Raw genomic sequence first — 14,048 nt, forward strand, 5'->3', positions numbered from 1 at the left:
GCATTTTGTAGAAACTGAGTTACAAATTAACAAGGTTAGCTAGGTCAAAGTTTTTACTGCATACTGTAAATCAAACATAACACACCCTGGAACTGATAAAATAAGCATTTTATGACTCGTTGGTGCCTCCCTTCACAGATGTGTCTGTATCAGGATGGGTCTAAACAACATGGTGTAAATGCAGTTGCTGGTGAGCCTCATTTCCTGTAGGAGATGAACAAGAGCAGAGATCTGTTTCCCTTCAGAGCACAGAGGTTGTTTCTGTTCAGAGAAAGTGAAACTGTCTGACAGTCACTGAGAGACGGTGAAACGGCACAGCACATGAATCAAATGGACCAAACAAAATTCTGCTGTTCAGTCTGTTTGGATCTACTGAAGGATCCGGTGACTATTCCCTGTGGACACAGCTACTGCATGAACTGTATTAAAAGCTTCTGGGATGAAGAGGAAAAGAAGAAAATCTACAGCTGCCCTCAGTGCAGACAGACTTTCACAGCGAGGCCTGTCCTGGTGAAAAACACCATGTTAGCAGATTTAGTGGAGGAGCTGAAGAAGACTGGACTCCAAGCTGCTCCTGCTGATCACTGCTATGCTGGACCTGAAGATGTGGCCTGTGATGTCTGCACTGGAAGAAAAATGAAAGCCTTCAAGTCCTGTTTAGTCTGTCTGGCATCTTACTGTGAGAAACACCTTCAGCCTCATTATGATGTGGCTCCATTAAAGAAACACAAGCTGGTGGAGCCCTCCAAGAAGCTCCAGGAGAACATCTGCTCTCGTCATGATGAGGTGATGAAGATGTTCTGCCGTACTGATCAGCAGAGTATCTGTTATCTCTGCCCTGTGGATGAACATAAAGGCCACGACACAGTCTCAGCTGCAGCAGAAAGGACTGAGAGGCAGAGAGAGCTGGAGGTGAGTCGACAAAACATCCAGCAGAGAATCCAGGACAGAGAGAAAGATGTGAAGCTGCTTCAACAGGAGGTGGAGGCCATCAATCAGTCTGCTGATCAAACAGTGGAGCACAGTGAGAAGATCTTCACTGAGCTGATCCATCTCATCCAGAAAAGAAGCTCTGATGTGAAGCAGCAGATCAGATCCCAGCAGGAAACTGAAGTGAGTCGAGTCAAAGAGCTTGAGGAGAAGCTGGAGCAGGAGATCACTGAGCTGAAGAGGAAAGATGCTGAGCTGAAGCAGCTCTCACACACAGAGGATCACATCCAGTTTCTACACAACTACCCCTCACTGTCAGCACTCAGTGAGTCTACAGACTCATCCAGCATCAATATCCGTCCTCTGAGCTACTTTGAGGATGTGACAGCAGCTGTGTCAGAGGTCAGAGATAAACTACAGGACATTCTGAGAGAGGAATGGACAAACATCTCACTGACAGTCACTGAAGTGGATGTTTTACTGTCAGATCCATCAGAGCCAAAGACCAGAGCTGGATTCTTAAAATATTCACGTGAAATCACACTGGATCCAAAGACAGCACACAAACAGCTGTTATTATCAGAGGGGAACAGAAAAGCAACATTAATGAATCAACAACAGTCTTATTCTGATCATCCAGACAGATTCACTGGATCGTGTCAAGTCCTGAGTAGAGAGAGTCTGACTGGACGTTGTTACTGGGAGGTGGAGTGGAGAGGGGAAGGAGTTTATGTAGCAGTCGCATACAAGAATATCAGCAGAGCAGGGAGTGAATGTGGATTTGGACATAATGACAAATCTTGGTCATTATATTGTAACAACAACAGTTATACATTTCGGTACAACAACATCCAAACTCGTGTCTCAGGTCCTCGTTCCTCCAGAGTAGGAGTGTACCTGGATCACAGAGCAGGTATTTTGTCCTTCTACAGCGTCTCTGAAACCATGACTCTCCTCCACAGAGTTCAGACCACATTCACTCAGCCGCTCTATGCTGGACTTTTGGTTTACTATGCTGTACATGCTGGAGTTTGGATTTGGCAAAATGGAATCTCTGCTGAGTTGATTAAAGTGAAATAGACTGAAGTCTTTCATATTGTGGGTTTAAATCTGTATTTTAGTTTCATTTTATTTTCTCTCCATCATTTCTGCACAGAGATCAGCTGTCAGTCAAACATTATGGGTGGTACCTATACATCTTCTAGTTGTTCTCTTCATGTTTCTGAGTTTTTAAAGGAGATCTTTCCTGTGACTGTTTATGGAGGCTATCACTGCTCAGCATCATTTTCATTTACTAAAATATTTCTCCACATGAAAATGTAAACTTCTCTACCCTCTAAATGTTTCTGGAATATTTGTATTGAAAAATGTCGACATTTCTCTTTATGAGTATGGCAGACCATGTGTGTGTGTTTGTGTTTGTTTTTGTCAAAATCAAACAAATGAGAAAAACTGTGATTTTAATGAATGAATTCATATATTGTGTTGATGTTTTATTGTGTGAATAAACTGGAAGGTTTAACTATAAATCAAACTTTGAACAAAGTCTTTTCTTCTGTCTTCATTCCAGGATCTCACTCAAATCTGATGCAGAAAATATGAAACTAATCTGAGAGAATAACTGAAGCAGTTTTCCTCCTGAAGCATCACAAAGTTCAGAGTTCATGTTTAGAGCAGAAGATTCAGCAGTCGCTCTGTGACCTTTCAACTTTCTTCACTAAAACAGCTTCATTACAGAGAAACAAGTCACATTTTCTTGATGTTCTTAAGTCCTTTCAGATGTTTGTAATGGTCCTTGAATGCAGCATCAGTGTTACAGGTTGTGACTCCTGTGAACAAACTGACACAGTGTGATATTACACATATTTAAATTTGTCTTTACTGATGATGTTGAAGCTGCTGAAGGCTCAGTGAAGTTTTGTCTTACTGCAGGTTAACAAGTGAAATCTGAAAGTGATGCACAACACAAGAGGGCGCCTTCATCCTGCTAACAGGGATGTAGAGGAGGTTAAAGCACCTCAGCTCAGTTTGTCCACAATCTAAAAACTTTGTGATATGAAAGTGACAAGAATCTTGTAAACGTATTTTTAGTTCACATAGAAGTGTGTCCTTTATTGATTTATGTATTTTTAGAAACACTTTGCCTAATTTTGCATAAAAATTTCTTTTTCTTTATTAACCTGTTTCTCTGTTTAGTTACAGGCCATTCCTTCATTAAAAGCACACAAAACATGCATATGTAGTTTAGGTGATTACTTACAGGAGAATCTCAGTTTTGTATATAAGAAAAACCAACCATCTATTTCTTATCCTTTTCAGGGCTGTGGGGGGCGCTGGAGCCTATCCCAGCTCTCTTAGGGTGAGAGTCAGTGTACACCTTGGACAGGTTTGCCAGTCTGTCGCAGGTCTAACACATAGACACAGACAACCTTTCGCACTCACATTCACACCTATGGGCAGTTTAGTTTTTCAAATTAACCTAACCCCACTAACTGCATGTTTTTGGACTGTGGGAGGAAGCCGGAATACCTGCAGAGAACCCACGCAAACACCTGGAGAACATGAAAGATCCCGGCCTGGTGGTGGAATTAAACTCAGGACGTTCTTGCTGCGAAGCAACAGTGCTAACCACCCTGCTGCCCTATAATAACAACCATGTTTACAGATTTAGTAGATCACCTGAAGAAGACTGGACTCCAAGCTGCTCCTGCTATAATACTGATATCACTGATATGCTGAATCGTAAGATGTGTCCTGAGATGTCTGTACTACTTATTATACATTCACAATCCCCATTTAATGGGTGTTATTAGCAGAAATTAGTCCATAGATCTGGGCCAGTAGAGCCTTCTACACCTGCTCATTTGTTCAGAAGGTTGTTATCATCCATTCAGATGGAGGATCACTAACAGGAGGATGGGAAGACTCCAGAATCCACTCTCGCTAGATTCAGGTGTATACAGCAATGTTTACAGGTAAGACCATCATAATGGAGAGCATTTATAGAGTGATTAGAAAAAGTCAGCAAGTATATATATATAAATATATATATATATAGCATGATTGACGAGGTACAACATAAATGCTACGGCAAGGGGGAGCCAGGATGCCAGGTCAGGGGGGAGATATCATCACCCCCACCCGAGATTGGGTACAAAGCCCCAAGTGCGATAGGAGAAGGATCATTGAGTGCGAGAGGAACTGACCTGAAAAATAGGATCATGGCCAAGCTTGAAACCTGGATCCCCCGTAGCAGTGAAGTACCCTCAGAAGGTCTGCTAGATGATGTTAATGCAGCACTACGGATGATACCTACAGCCACACTTACCGAGACTAACAAGCTGATCTACAATACGGCAGCAGTGATCAGTGAGATCCTTGTCTATAAGTTGAACAGCCACAAGGAGCAGTACCTTCCATGGAGAAGGAGGCTAGAGGGCAAGATCAAAGTAGCACGGAGGGAGGTTAGCCAACTAACGGAGTTGCAGAAAGGTGCGACAAAGAAGGTGCATAAGAAATACAGCAAGCTGTCCATACCTGAGGCTTTGGAAACTGCCAAGCAAAGACTGACAACCTTGGCCAGCCGCTTGAGGAGGTATACCAGAGAGATAGAAGGCAGGAGAATAAACCAGCTGTTCTCCACAGAATCAGCAAAGGTGTACTCTCAGTGGCAAGGGAACAATAAGAGAACAGGCCCCAACATGGTTCACGCCTACTGGCTGAAGAAGCTGACTGCACTCCACGAGCGTCTGGCAGCACACATGAACCAGCTGCTAGTTAACGAGAGACACCCGGAATGGCTAACCAAAGGTCGGACGGTCCTGATCCCCAAAGACCCTAAGAAGGGACCGGTCCCATCCAACTACCGACCAATAACCTGCCTCAGTACTACATGGAAGCTCCTGTCAGGCAACATATCGGCTAAGATGAACAGGCACATGGGTCAATACATGAGCGGGGCACAGAAAGGGATTGGCAAGAATACCAGGGGCGCAAAACACCAGCTACTGGTAGACAGAACAGTCAGCCGAGACTGCAAGACCAGACTGACCAACCTGTGCACAGCCTGGATTGATTACAAGAAGGCCTATGACTCAATGCCCCACAGCTGGATACTGGAATGCCTAGAATTGTACAAGATCAACAGGACCCTAAGAGCCTTCATCAGGAACTCAATGGGGATGTGGCGTACAACACTAGAGGCCAACTCCAAGCCCATAGCACAAGTCACCATCAAGTGCGGGATCTACCAAGGAGATGCTCTGTCCCCACTGCTGTTCTGCATAGGCCTGAACCCCCTCAGTGAGATCATTAACAAGACTGGCTATGGATACCGACTACGAAACGGAGCAGTTGTCAGCCACCTCCTGTACATGGATGACATCAAGCTGTATGCCAAGAGTGAACGAGACATCGATTCACTGATCCACACTACCAGGCTATACAGCAATGACATCGGGATGTCATTTGGGCTGGAGAAGTGTAGTCGGATGGTAACAAAGAGAGGGAAGGTAGTCAGAACTGAGGGGATCGAGCTGCAAGAAGGCAACATTGCAGACATAGAGGACAGTTACAAGTACCTGGGGATCCCGCAGGCGAATGGGAACCATGAAGAGGCCACTAGGAAAGCTGCAACCACCAAGTACCTGCAGAGGGTCAGGCAAGTCCTGAGGAGTCAGCTGAACGGTAAGAACAAGATCCAGGCTATCAACACCTACGCCCTGCCCGTGATCAGGTACCCAGCTGGTATAATAAGTTGGCCAAAGGAGGAGCTAGAAGCCACTGACATAAAGACAAGAAAGCTCCTTACCATGCATGGAGGGTTTCACCCCAAGTCCAGCACCCTGAGGCTGTATGCTAAGCGGAAGGAAGGGGGCCGGGGACTGGTGAGTGTCAGCACCACAGTCCAGGATGAGACAACGAACATCCAAGAATACATTGGGAAGATGGCCCCAACTGATCGAGTGCTCCGTGAATACCTCAGGCAGCAGAAACCCAAGAAAGAGGAGGGAGACGAGGAACCATCATGGAAGGACAGGCCCCTGCACGGTATGTACCACCGGCAGATAGAGGAGGTGGCTGATATCCAGAAATCCTACCAGTGGCTGGACAAAGCTGGACTGAAAGACAGCACAGAGGCACGAATCATGTCAGCACATGAACAAGCTCTGAGTACAAGATCCATAGAGGCTGGGGTCTATCACACCAGGCAAGACCCCAGGTGCAGGCTGTGTAAAGATGCCCCAGAAACAATCCAGCACATAACAGCAGGGTGCAAGATGCTAGCAGGCAGGGCATACATGGAACGCCATAACCAAGTGGCCGACATAGTGAACAGGAACATCTGTGCCGAGTATGGCCTGGAAGATCCGAGGTCAAAATGGGAGACGCCCCCAAGGGTGGTGGAGAATGACCGAGCTAAGATCCTGTGGGACTTCCAGATACAGACGGACAAAATGGTGGTGGCTAACCAACCGGACATAGTGGTGGTAGACAAACAGGAGAAGACGGCCGTAGTGATTGATGTAGCGGTTCCGAATGACAGCAATATCAGGAAGAAGGAACACGAGAAGCTGGAGAAATACCAAGGGCTCAGAGAAGAGCTTCAGAGGATGTGGAGGGTGAAGGTAACGGTGGTCCCCGTGGTAATCGGAGCACTAGGTGCAGTAACTCCCATGCTAGGCGAGTGGCTCCAGCAGATCCTGTGAACAACATCGGAGATCTCTGTCCAGAAGAGCGCAGTCCTGGGAACAGCTAAAATACTGCGCAGGACCCTCAAGCTCCCAGGCCTCTGGTAGAGGACCCGAGCTTGAAGGATAAACCGCCCACAGGGGCGAGATGGGTGTTTTGTTTTGTTTTTTTAGTAATATTTTGAAATAATATATTTATGATTATTATTATAGATATCAAACATTTCAGTGGATTTTCTGTCACGTGTACTGCGTTACCCCTGTGATAAACTGGCAGCCTGTCCTGCTTTTGCCCTGTGGCAGCTGGGATCGGCTTCAACCATCTGCGACCATGAATTGGATAAACTGTACTCCAATTATGTAATCTGATCATTTACAAACTCAAAGTATATCATCAAAATGTAAGTAATGATTATGAAAATGAGAAAGCAGACAAAAGTGTGACATAAATGTAAATATGTTGAATAAACCTGACATACGAGGACTGCTACATGTAGTCTGAGAAACAGCAGTTTTGTCAAATTTGCAGGTTTATCAGCACGAGACATTCTTACATAGAAGAGATTGTTAAAGTCTCGAACTCAGTGAACCATATTTGGTCCAGTCTGTTTGGAGAAATATAGTAAGTTGATCTATGTCCATTTCTTGACACATTTTCTTAAGTGCTTATCCAGTTCAGGATCACAATGTGGCTGCAGCTGGATATGTTCAATAAATAAACCTTTAAAAGTTAACAATAAACCTGCATCCATGTATGTTGTTGTCCACAGGATGAGAAAATCAAAATGATCAAACTGGAAGACATAAACATGTGAATGCATGCTTGTGTTTATGCCTGTGTCTGTCAGAGGAGGCTGGAGGCACTGAAAGGCTCTCCTACCAGTTCTTGTTGAATCAAAGCAGAACCATAAAGGTTGCTGGACTGCATGATGGCCTAACCCCGAGAAGCCATCCTGTTAAAGGAGGAACCAGTTAGAAGCTGTTTTCAAAGTAGCTGAGCAGATTTCATCTCGGGTAAGTGATTAACAGTTTGTTCATTTGTTCTACCTCTTAAAGGACATTTAAGAACGTCTTTTAAGTGACTAGCTGAATTTATTCTAGTTACTCTTATCATCATTTACGACGGACATTTTTCATGTTCATCCAGTTATTTAGTAAATTCAGTATCTATCAGTACTGCTATTTATAGTTTAATGATCTAAGACCAGATGTCTGTTATCATATTACATAAGCAGTCCTCACATATCAGTCATATGCTGTACAATACAATCCTACTGACACAGCAGAGGGATAAATATGGCTGTTCAACATCAGTACACGACACAGTCAAACTGCATGAGGCAAATAAAATGACTAAAATCATCTTTCTTGTCCTTTATTAACTTCAGACCAGCAGACAAAGCTGATAGAATTCAGAAGTTGGGGAGAAATTTAGGTCATTTAGTAAAAAAAAAGTTTTTCTTCTTATCATAAGACATTTGGACCATGCCGACCGAAAATGCAGACAAAGGAGAAAACCAAAGTAAGAAAAAAAGGTGAGCTGTTTATTTTGGGCTGAAGTCAAAATTGGAAAACAAGGCAAAACGTACTGGGACAAACTAAACTAGAAAGTAAACTGGGAGCAGCTAAATTACTATGATGACTGAAACATTATACTGAACAGGTAATGAAAAAAAAAACATGAGCATGAACCTGAGAAGTAGAAATAAAACGCTGTGGCCAGACGTGACTTGACATGGAGAAAACACACAACCTGACAAAGAACAGGGGAAGGCAGAGGACATGAATACACAGAAGGGTAATCCACAATAAAACAGGAAACACTGAGACATGAACTGGGACACACAAGCTTGACACAAGACAGAGAGGGAGCAAGACACAAAGGGAACCTACAGACGAGGCAATAACACATGGAAAAAAACAGAAAGAGACTCAAACAAGGAGACGAAGGAGAAACATAAACTAGGTTAAAACTCAACTAAACCCTAACTAATAATAAACATCAGAACCTAACATATTTACAATGTAACATAAAGCAAACTCAACTCAGTTGTTAGTTGTGCTGAAGTAAAGTTCACAGTCTTAAGCCACAGTGTTGATATTCAACACAAAGAAAAGCTCACGTGTTTGAATTTACTTACAATTAGTTTTTATAAATTCTAAACAACTTTTACAAGTTTGATATTCTTTAACACACGATATCAGGTGATGGGATTTAATTCAAATTTTAACATTTTTAATTTTCTCCCAATGAGTCATTTACACTAAACAGTGACAGTATAACAGATTTGTCATTTAGATCCCAAATTTCTGAGAGAAATAACTGAATTTTAAATATGGCAGACCTCAAACCAGATTTAATTGATAGAGATATATGCAAATGTGGCGACACAAAGGCGGAAAACAGGTAAAGGCAACTAGATGGTGTTGACAGCGCCACCTGGGGAGAAAGTTACGCCCCAGGAGAGGTTACAATAGCCAGTGCAAATGTAACAGTTACAAAAGGCACACGGGCTCATTATTAACCCTTTCATGCATGAATTATGACAACCTCAGTCAGGATTTTTTTCTTAAGTATTTTTATTCATCTTTAGGCATGAAAAAAAGATTTTTGAACTTCATTTTTTTAAACATGTACTTGTCAAAGAGGTTTTTTTACATGACTCATGAATTTGACACTGTGTGTTGTGTTTATGTGCAAGTATACCATCAACACTGACACAAAAACAAGAAAACAGCCTTTGAATAGCTGTCCACTGTCGTGACCACTATGTGTGAAAGGATTAACAAGCAGAGGTGAGGAAGGTCAATTTCATAAAACAAAGTTTAGACAAACAAACTGCAAATGTAGAACTGCAGAAAAGAAACTCCTTAGATAGCAGGGCTGTCAACACAGAACCGTGAATGAAGACACTTTATTAGCAAACATTAATTAAATGAACAGGCTTCACTGCAGTGATGGTGGAGACCGGCCACTTGGGGAGGCAACCTACAGCAAGCGAGAGCAGGTAAACAGATTCCACACAAAGATGTAAACACAAAGTGTGGATCGTTCACCTGATGGCATGTACACAGACACGCTGTCGGGACTGAATGCTGACATCTCACATATTCTGAAGCTGCAGTTTATGTCACTCTCTGACCAAAATTCACTGAACGAGCAGCAAAAGAAGATCAAAACTACGCTTCACATTTGATAAACATCCTCATAAAATCCCTCCTACCTTTGCTGTTTTGGTTCCACCACGTTAAAATCTCACTTCCTGCACAGCTCTCTCTCTCTCTCTCTCAGTGTACTTCAAGAACAGTTTCCCAGCTCAAATTTGTTTTCTGCATCATTCACTTGCTTATTATGCACCAGTCTAACGTTGTGTACAGCGCTGTCGGCTCCTGTTTTTTTTTTTTTTAAGTGACCTCTGACAAGAAAGCCTCATTTCTGCTGTTCAATACTGAAGAAATTTTTAAAATGATGCCAAATTGCAAAACACTTAGCTGTGTCTCTAATAAAATCTCTGTAACTTTGCTCTGCTTCACTTCAGCAGCATCACGTAATCTTCATATACTGATTTATGGTTTTCTTCAGTTTTTGTTCTACTGCAGAATATTTTTAAGGTTATCTGCTATAAAAAGCCAGGCCAGGTAAATCTCCTCCATGTTTTTCTGTGTTTTATCCTCAGTTACTTTGACACAAAGGCATCTGCTGTGATCATAGCTGGACTGGCCATCGGGCATACCGGGCATTTACCAGGTGGGCCGATTACTTTTTTTTTGTTTTTTTGTTGTAACGGCATGAACAATGAGAGGTGGTGGATTGGCCAGATGCTGGCCGATGTGTAAAAATAACTCAGTTGTTTGGTGGTGGCTATGGCGGAGCTTCCACAGAGGCCAGCAGGTGGATGAGGGAGAGACCCTAGGTGGCCGCCGGTCCGAGTGTCAGGTGAACTGAACTTCAGGTAAGAAGTTATGACCTGCAGTCTATCTGGGTCAGATATAAACCAAGTTAAGGTGTAGTTTATTTTCGTTGTGCTGACTTTTTACAGTCAGTTACAATAACTCATACTGCGTACTAGCTAGCATGACGGAGTTTCTATACAGCTGATTGGCTTTTCTCTCTCGTTTGTTTATCGCCCACTTTGCTCCAGAAAGCGGAAACCGGAGGATGTCGCGCTAAACAACAGCAGCACATTTAAGCTTGATCAGGGCCCTGTTTCAGAAAGCCGGTTTAGTGCAAACTCTGAGTAAGTATACCCTGAGTTAACGAAAACTCTGGGTTTTCGGTTTCACAAAACGAGTTTAGATTAATTCTGAGTGAGTTACTATGACGACACACTCCGTGAAGCTAACCTGCCCCCTAGCAGGTTTACTTCAACTAACCCTGACTGTCTCCGCCTCTTTGTCGGAAATCTGACTGTAGGAAGTGTCAGACATGGCGTGCCCCTTCCTTGAAGAGCCAGTAGATGTTGAAGCCCAAATTCTCCGCAGAGCTCTCCGCCGGGAGAGAGTGATTAGAGCGCGTTTGGACATTTTATCATTTCCTGATGATTTTCTGTGTGAACGTTACCGTTTTTCAGCACAATCTATAATTTATTTGAATAACATCGTCAGGCCTTATATTGCTCATGTGACACATCGCGGACATTCTCTCAGTTTTGTACATATTATTTGTATTGCACTTCGTTTTTTTGCAAACGGGAGCTTTCTGTATAATATTGGTGACGCTGAGCACGTTTCCAAGGCTACTGTCTGTCGGGCAGTCAGGAATGTTACAGTTGCACTGAAACGTCTCCTGTACTCGTTTGTGGTGTTCCCCGGTCATAGACCCACAAGATTTATCAAAGAGGGATTCCACAAAATTGCAGGTATCAGGATGAACAAAACCTAATTCATGATGTGGTGATACTTGAACTACTACTTAAAATTTACATTTATTTTCAGGGTTCCCAGGCGTGATTGGCTGTATAGATGGCACTCACATTCCAATCATTGCTCCTTCAGTAAATGAAGGAGACTATGTGAACAGGAAGTCTTTCCACAGCATTAATGTACAGGTACATAGTTCCCTGTAGCATTTCAAACTAACAAATTATTTCATTATAGTAATGGATGCTAATTTGTGTTCTCTGCACTGTGAAGATCATATGTGATGCTGCCAACATTATCACAAATGTGGAAGCCAAGTGGCCAGGCTCTGTTCATGACTCACAAATTTTTCGTGAATGTACACTGAGCACAAAATTTGGACATGGTGAGTTGAAAACACTTTAAAATATATAAAGACCAATTGCTACAGGGACATTTGAACTGAAGTGTATCCTTCTGTCTTAGGAGAGTTCACTGGCTACTTGCTTGGTGATAGGGGGTATCCATGTTTACCCTATTTGCTTACCCCTTACCCTGACCCTGAACCGGGCCCACAGCAGCGATATAATCTGGCTCATTGCAGGACAAGAGCCAGAGTTGAAATGACTATCGGAATGCTTAAGGCCCGGTTCCAGTGCCTTCAAAGACTCAGGGTCACCCCAGAAAGGGCATGTGACATTATTGTGGCATGTGTGATTCTTCACAACATTGCCACAATTAGAGGAGAACACTGTCCTTCTGAACCAAACATCAGCAGTGATCCAAACCATGAACATCCTGACCCTCCCACGGACATACAAGATGGAAGAGCAGTCAGAGACACCATATGTCACAATCATTTCCTGTGACCCATCACCTCAACATGTTGAAAGATGAATAAACAGATTTTTTGTTCAACTGGCTTTATTGGTCGCCTGTATTTCCTGTACACAAAGTATTAATAAGTATATTAGTATGTTGTTCAAACACTGAATTAATTCGTCCATCTCTGACCACTTCACCCACCCTTAACTGATGTTCCAGGAGTAAAATCTCAATCTTGGTCTTTTGGATCTGCTGCTTGAAGTGTTCCATTTCCAAGTCGCATTTTTCTATTTTCTTGATCAAATATTTCTTATACAGCTGCTTTACAGGGAGCTATGGAAACACGGGAAATAGCATTGACATTCATAGTACATGCCTACTTAGGTTGGTTGTAAATCAGTGCTGAACATCTTACTGAGGAAAGGTTTGTTGGAGAAGTGGCTGGACCCTCTTCCTCTGCATTTCCATCATCACTCTGTTAGAGACATAGAAAGTCCATGGTTTTATTATAGTACCACATTTTATTCAATTGTTATATTTTGCATTGTAAGATGTAAACCTCATAAAGTGTCTCTGTTGCTTCCTCCTCTGTGACAGCTGTCAATGTTTCTTCAAGTTCCTGTAGTAGAGAAATTAACAACATTGCTGTTCTACTGTAAACTCATATGATCTGTGGAGTATTAAGAGTACTCACAACTGCATGTTGGTCTGGCTCAACAGGAGGCTGCACCAGATGCAGTACACCATCACCATCAACTGATAAAATATGAGGTTTATACAGGTCACTTATAACTTACAAGGAACCAAATGGCAATTAACAAACATATACCAATCACCTTACACTTCATTGTCATTATGCTCTCAAAGACAACCAAGACTGAGGGAAGGCAAAATCAGTAGGAAGATAACTTCACTACAAAATAATTCATTATGGTAAAGAGTTTATCAAATGAATGAGTAGCACTGCAAAGGTGACTGTGAAGAAAGGATGTATGCACATCATGTATTATTTTGAATTTACCTCTTATGTAGGCACTTGTGTCTTGCGGGGTTATTGACTCAGAGGATGTCCCCGCAGAGATGCCTTCAGCCACAGGGCGCCCACTGTTTTGGCTGGGGCCAACTGCTCAGCCTCTGTGAGTGGTGGTGGTGGAGGACCCCCACCTGTTTTTCGGGCCTCCGCTTTTTTTCTGTTGGCTATAACGGGTCACATTTGAGCATACTGAGTAAGCAAATATGTACTTGTAATGTGCTCAGATAATTTCAATAAGTGCTTACAGAAAGAAAAATAATGTAGCCTCTAACTGCAATTGATCTACATAGGACAAACAGACCAAGCACTATGGCTCATAATACAATTACACCTTACCTGTTTGGACTATATTTTTATATTTCATTTTTACTTGCTGCCAGGAACGTTTGGGGCCTGTTGGGTTGCACCTGCGCTCACATCACATCACAAAATAAAATGTATGAAATAAACACTAAAATTAAATATAATAAAATAACGTGTTAAATGGGTGGAAATCCCTAGATCAATATTTAAATTAACACTCACGCATTGACTCTGTCGGCTATGTTTTGCCATGCATGCTCCCTTTCTTTTGCAGCTGAGGCTGTGTTACTTTTTTTCTGCAAAATATGCATGTTATCGGCATATGCTGCCATCAGAATTTCGGCCTCAAGCGCTGTAAAATACATTGACCGCGCCTTCTTTCCCTCTGTCTCCATGGTGACTCGCTTAATCTGTGCTCCACTAATCAG

The 14,048-nt window shown here is 42.6% G+C and overlaps 2 protein-coding genes and 1 long non-coding RNA gene across 4 annotated transcripts; 2 read left to right on the forward strand and 1 right to left on the reverse strand.

Moving 5' to 3' along the window:
• Positions 1-321: 321 nt before the first annotated feature.
• LOC134616526 (tripartite motif-containing protein 16-like) lies at positions 322-2,010 on the forward strand. Its single transcript, XM_063461376.2, has one exon. It carries the CDS (start codon positions 322-324, stop codon positions 2,008-2,010), a length of 1,689 nt encoding a protein of 562 aa, XP_063317446.1.
• Positions 2,011-10,936: 8,926 nt separating this feature from the next.
• LOC134616182 (putative nuclease HARBI1) lies at positions 10,937-12,328 on the forward strand. The gene is made up of 4 exons (XM_063460913.1): positions 10,937-11,479; positions 11,556-11,668; positions 11,754-11,865; positions 11,946-12,328. The coding sequence occupies exons 1-4, from the start codon at positions 11,047-11,049 to the stop codon at positions 12,326-12,328; spliced, it is 1,041 nt and encodes a 346-aa protein (XP_063316983.1). The 5' UTR covers positions 10,937-11,046.
• Positions 12,329-12,397: 69 nt separating this feature from the next.
• Positions 12,398-13,546, reverse strand: LOC134617530 (uncharacterized). 2 transcript variants are annotated; one of them, XR_010091537.1, is made up of 5 exons: positions 13,306-13,546; positions 12,979-13,040; positions 12,844-12,903; positions 12,700-12,759; positions 12,398-12,617 (listed from the first exon to the last, which is right to left on the reverse strand). It is a non-coding gene; the product is annotated as an uncharacterized LOC134617530 (long non-coding RNA). The 2 variants fall into 2 exon arrangements; XR_010091538.1 differs by lacking the exon at positions 12,844-12,903.
• Positions 13,547-14,048: the final 502 nt, after the last annotated feature.

The sequence above is a fragment of the Pelmatolapia mariae genome, linkage group LG18 (genome assembly GCF_036321145.2).
Source record: "Pelmatolapia mariae isolate MD_Pm_ZW linkage group LG18, Pm_UMD_F_2, whole genome shotgun sequence".
NCBI classification, from domain to species: Eukaryota; Metazoa; Chordata; class Actinopteri; order Cichliformes; family Cichlidae; genus Pelmatolapia; species Pelmatolapia mariae.

What these genes read in the sequence shown, in the direction of transcription:
- LOC134616182 (XM_063460913.1), top strand. Translation starts at nt 11,047, where the DNA reads ATGGCGTGCCCCTTCCTTGAAGAGCCAGTAGATGTTGAAGCCCAAATT. An exon ending in GGGATTCCACAAAATTGCAG is followed by an intron (nt 11,480 to 11,555) that starts GTATCAGGATGA and finishes ATTTATTTTCAG; the next exon opens with GGTTCCCAGGCGTGATTGGC. An exon ending in GAGCACAAAATTTGGACATG is followed by an intron (nt 11,866 to 11,945) that starts GTGAGTTGAAAA and finishes CTTCTGTCTTAG; the next exon opens with GAGAGTTCACTGGCTACTTG.
- LOC134616526 (XM_063461376.2), top strand. Translation starts at nt 322, where the DNA reads ATGAATCAAATGGACCAAACAAAATTCTGCTGTTCAGTCTGTTTGGAT.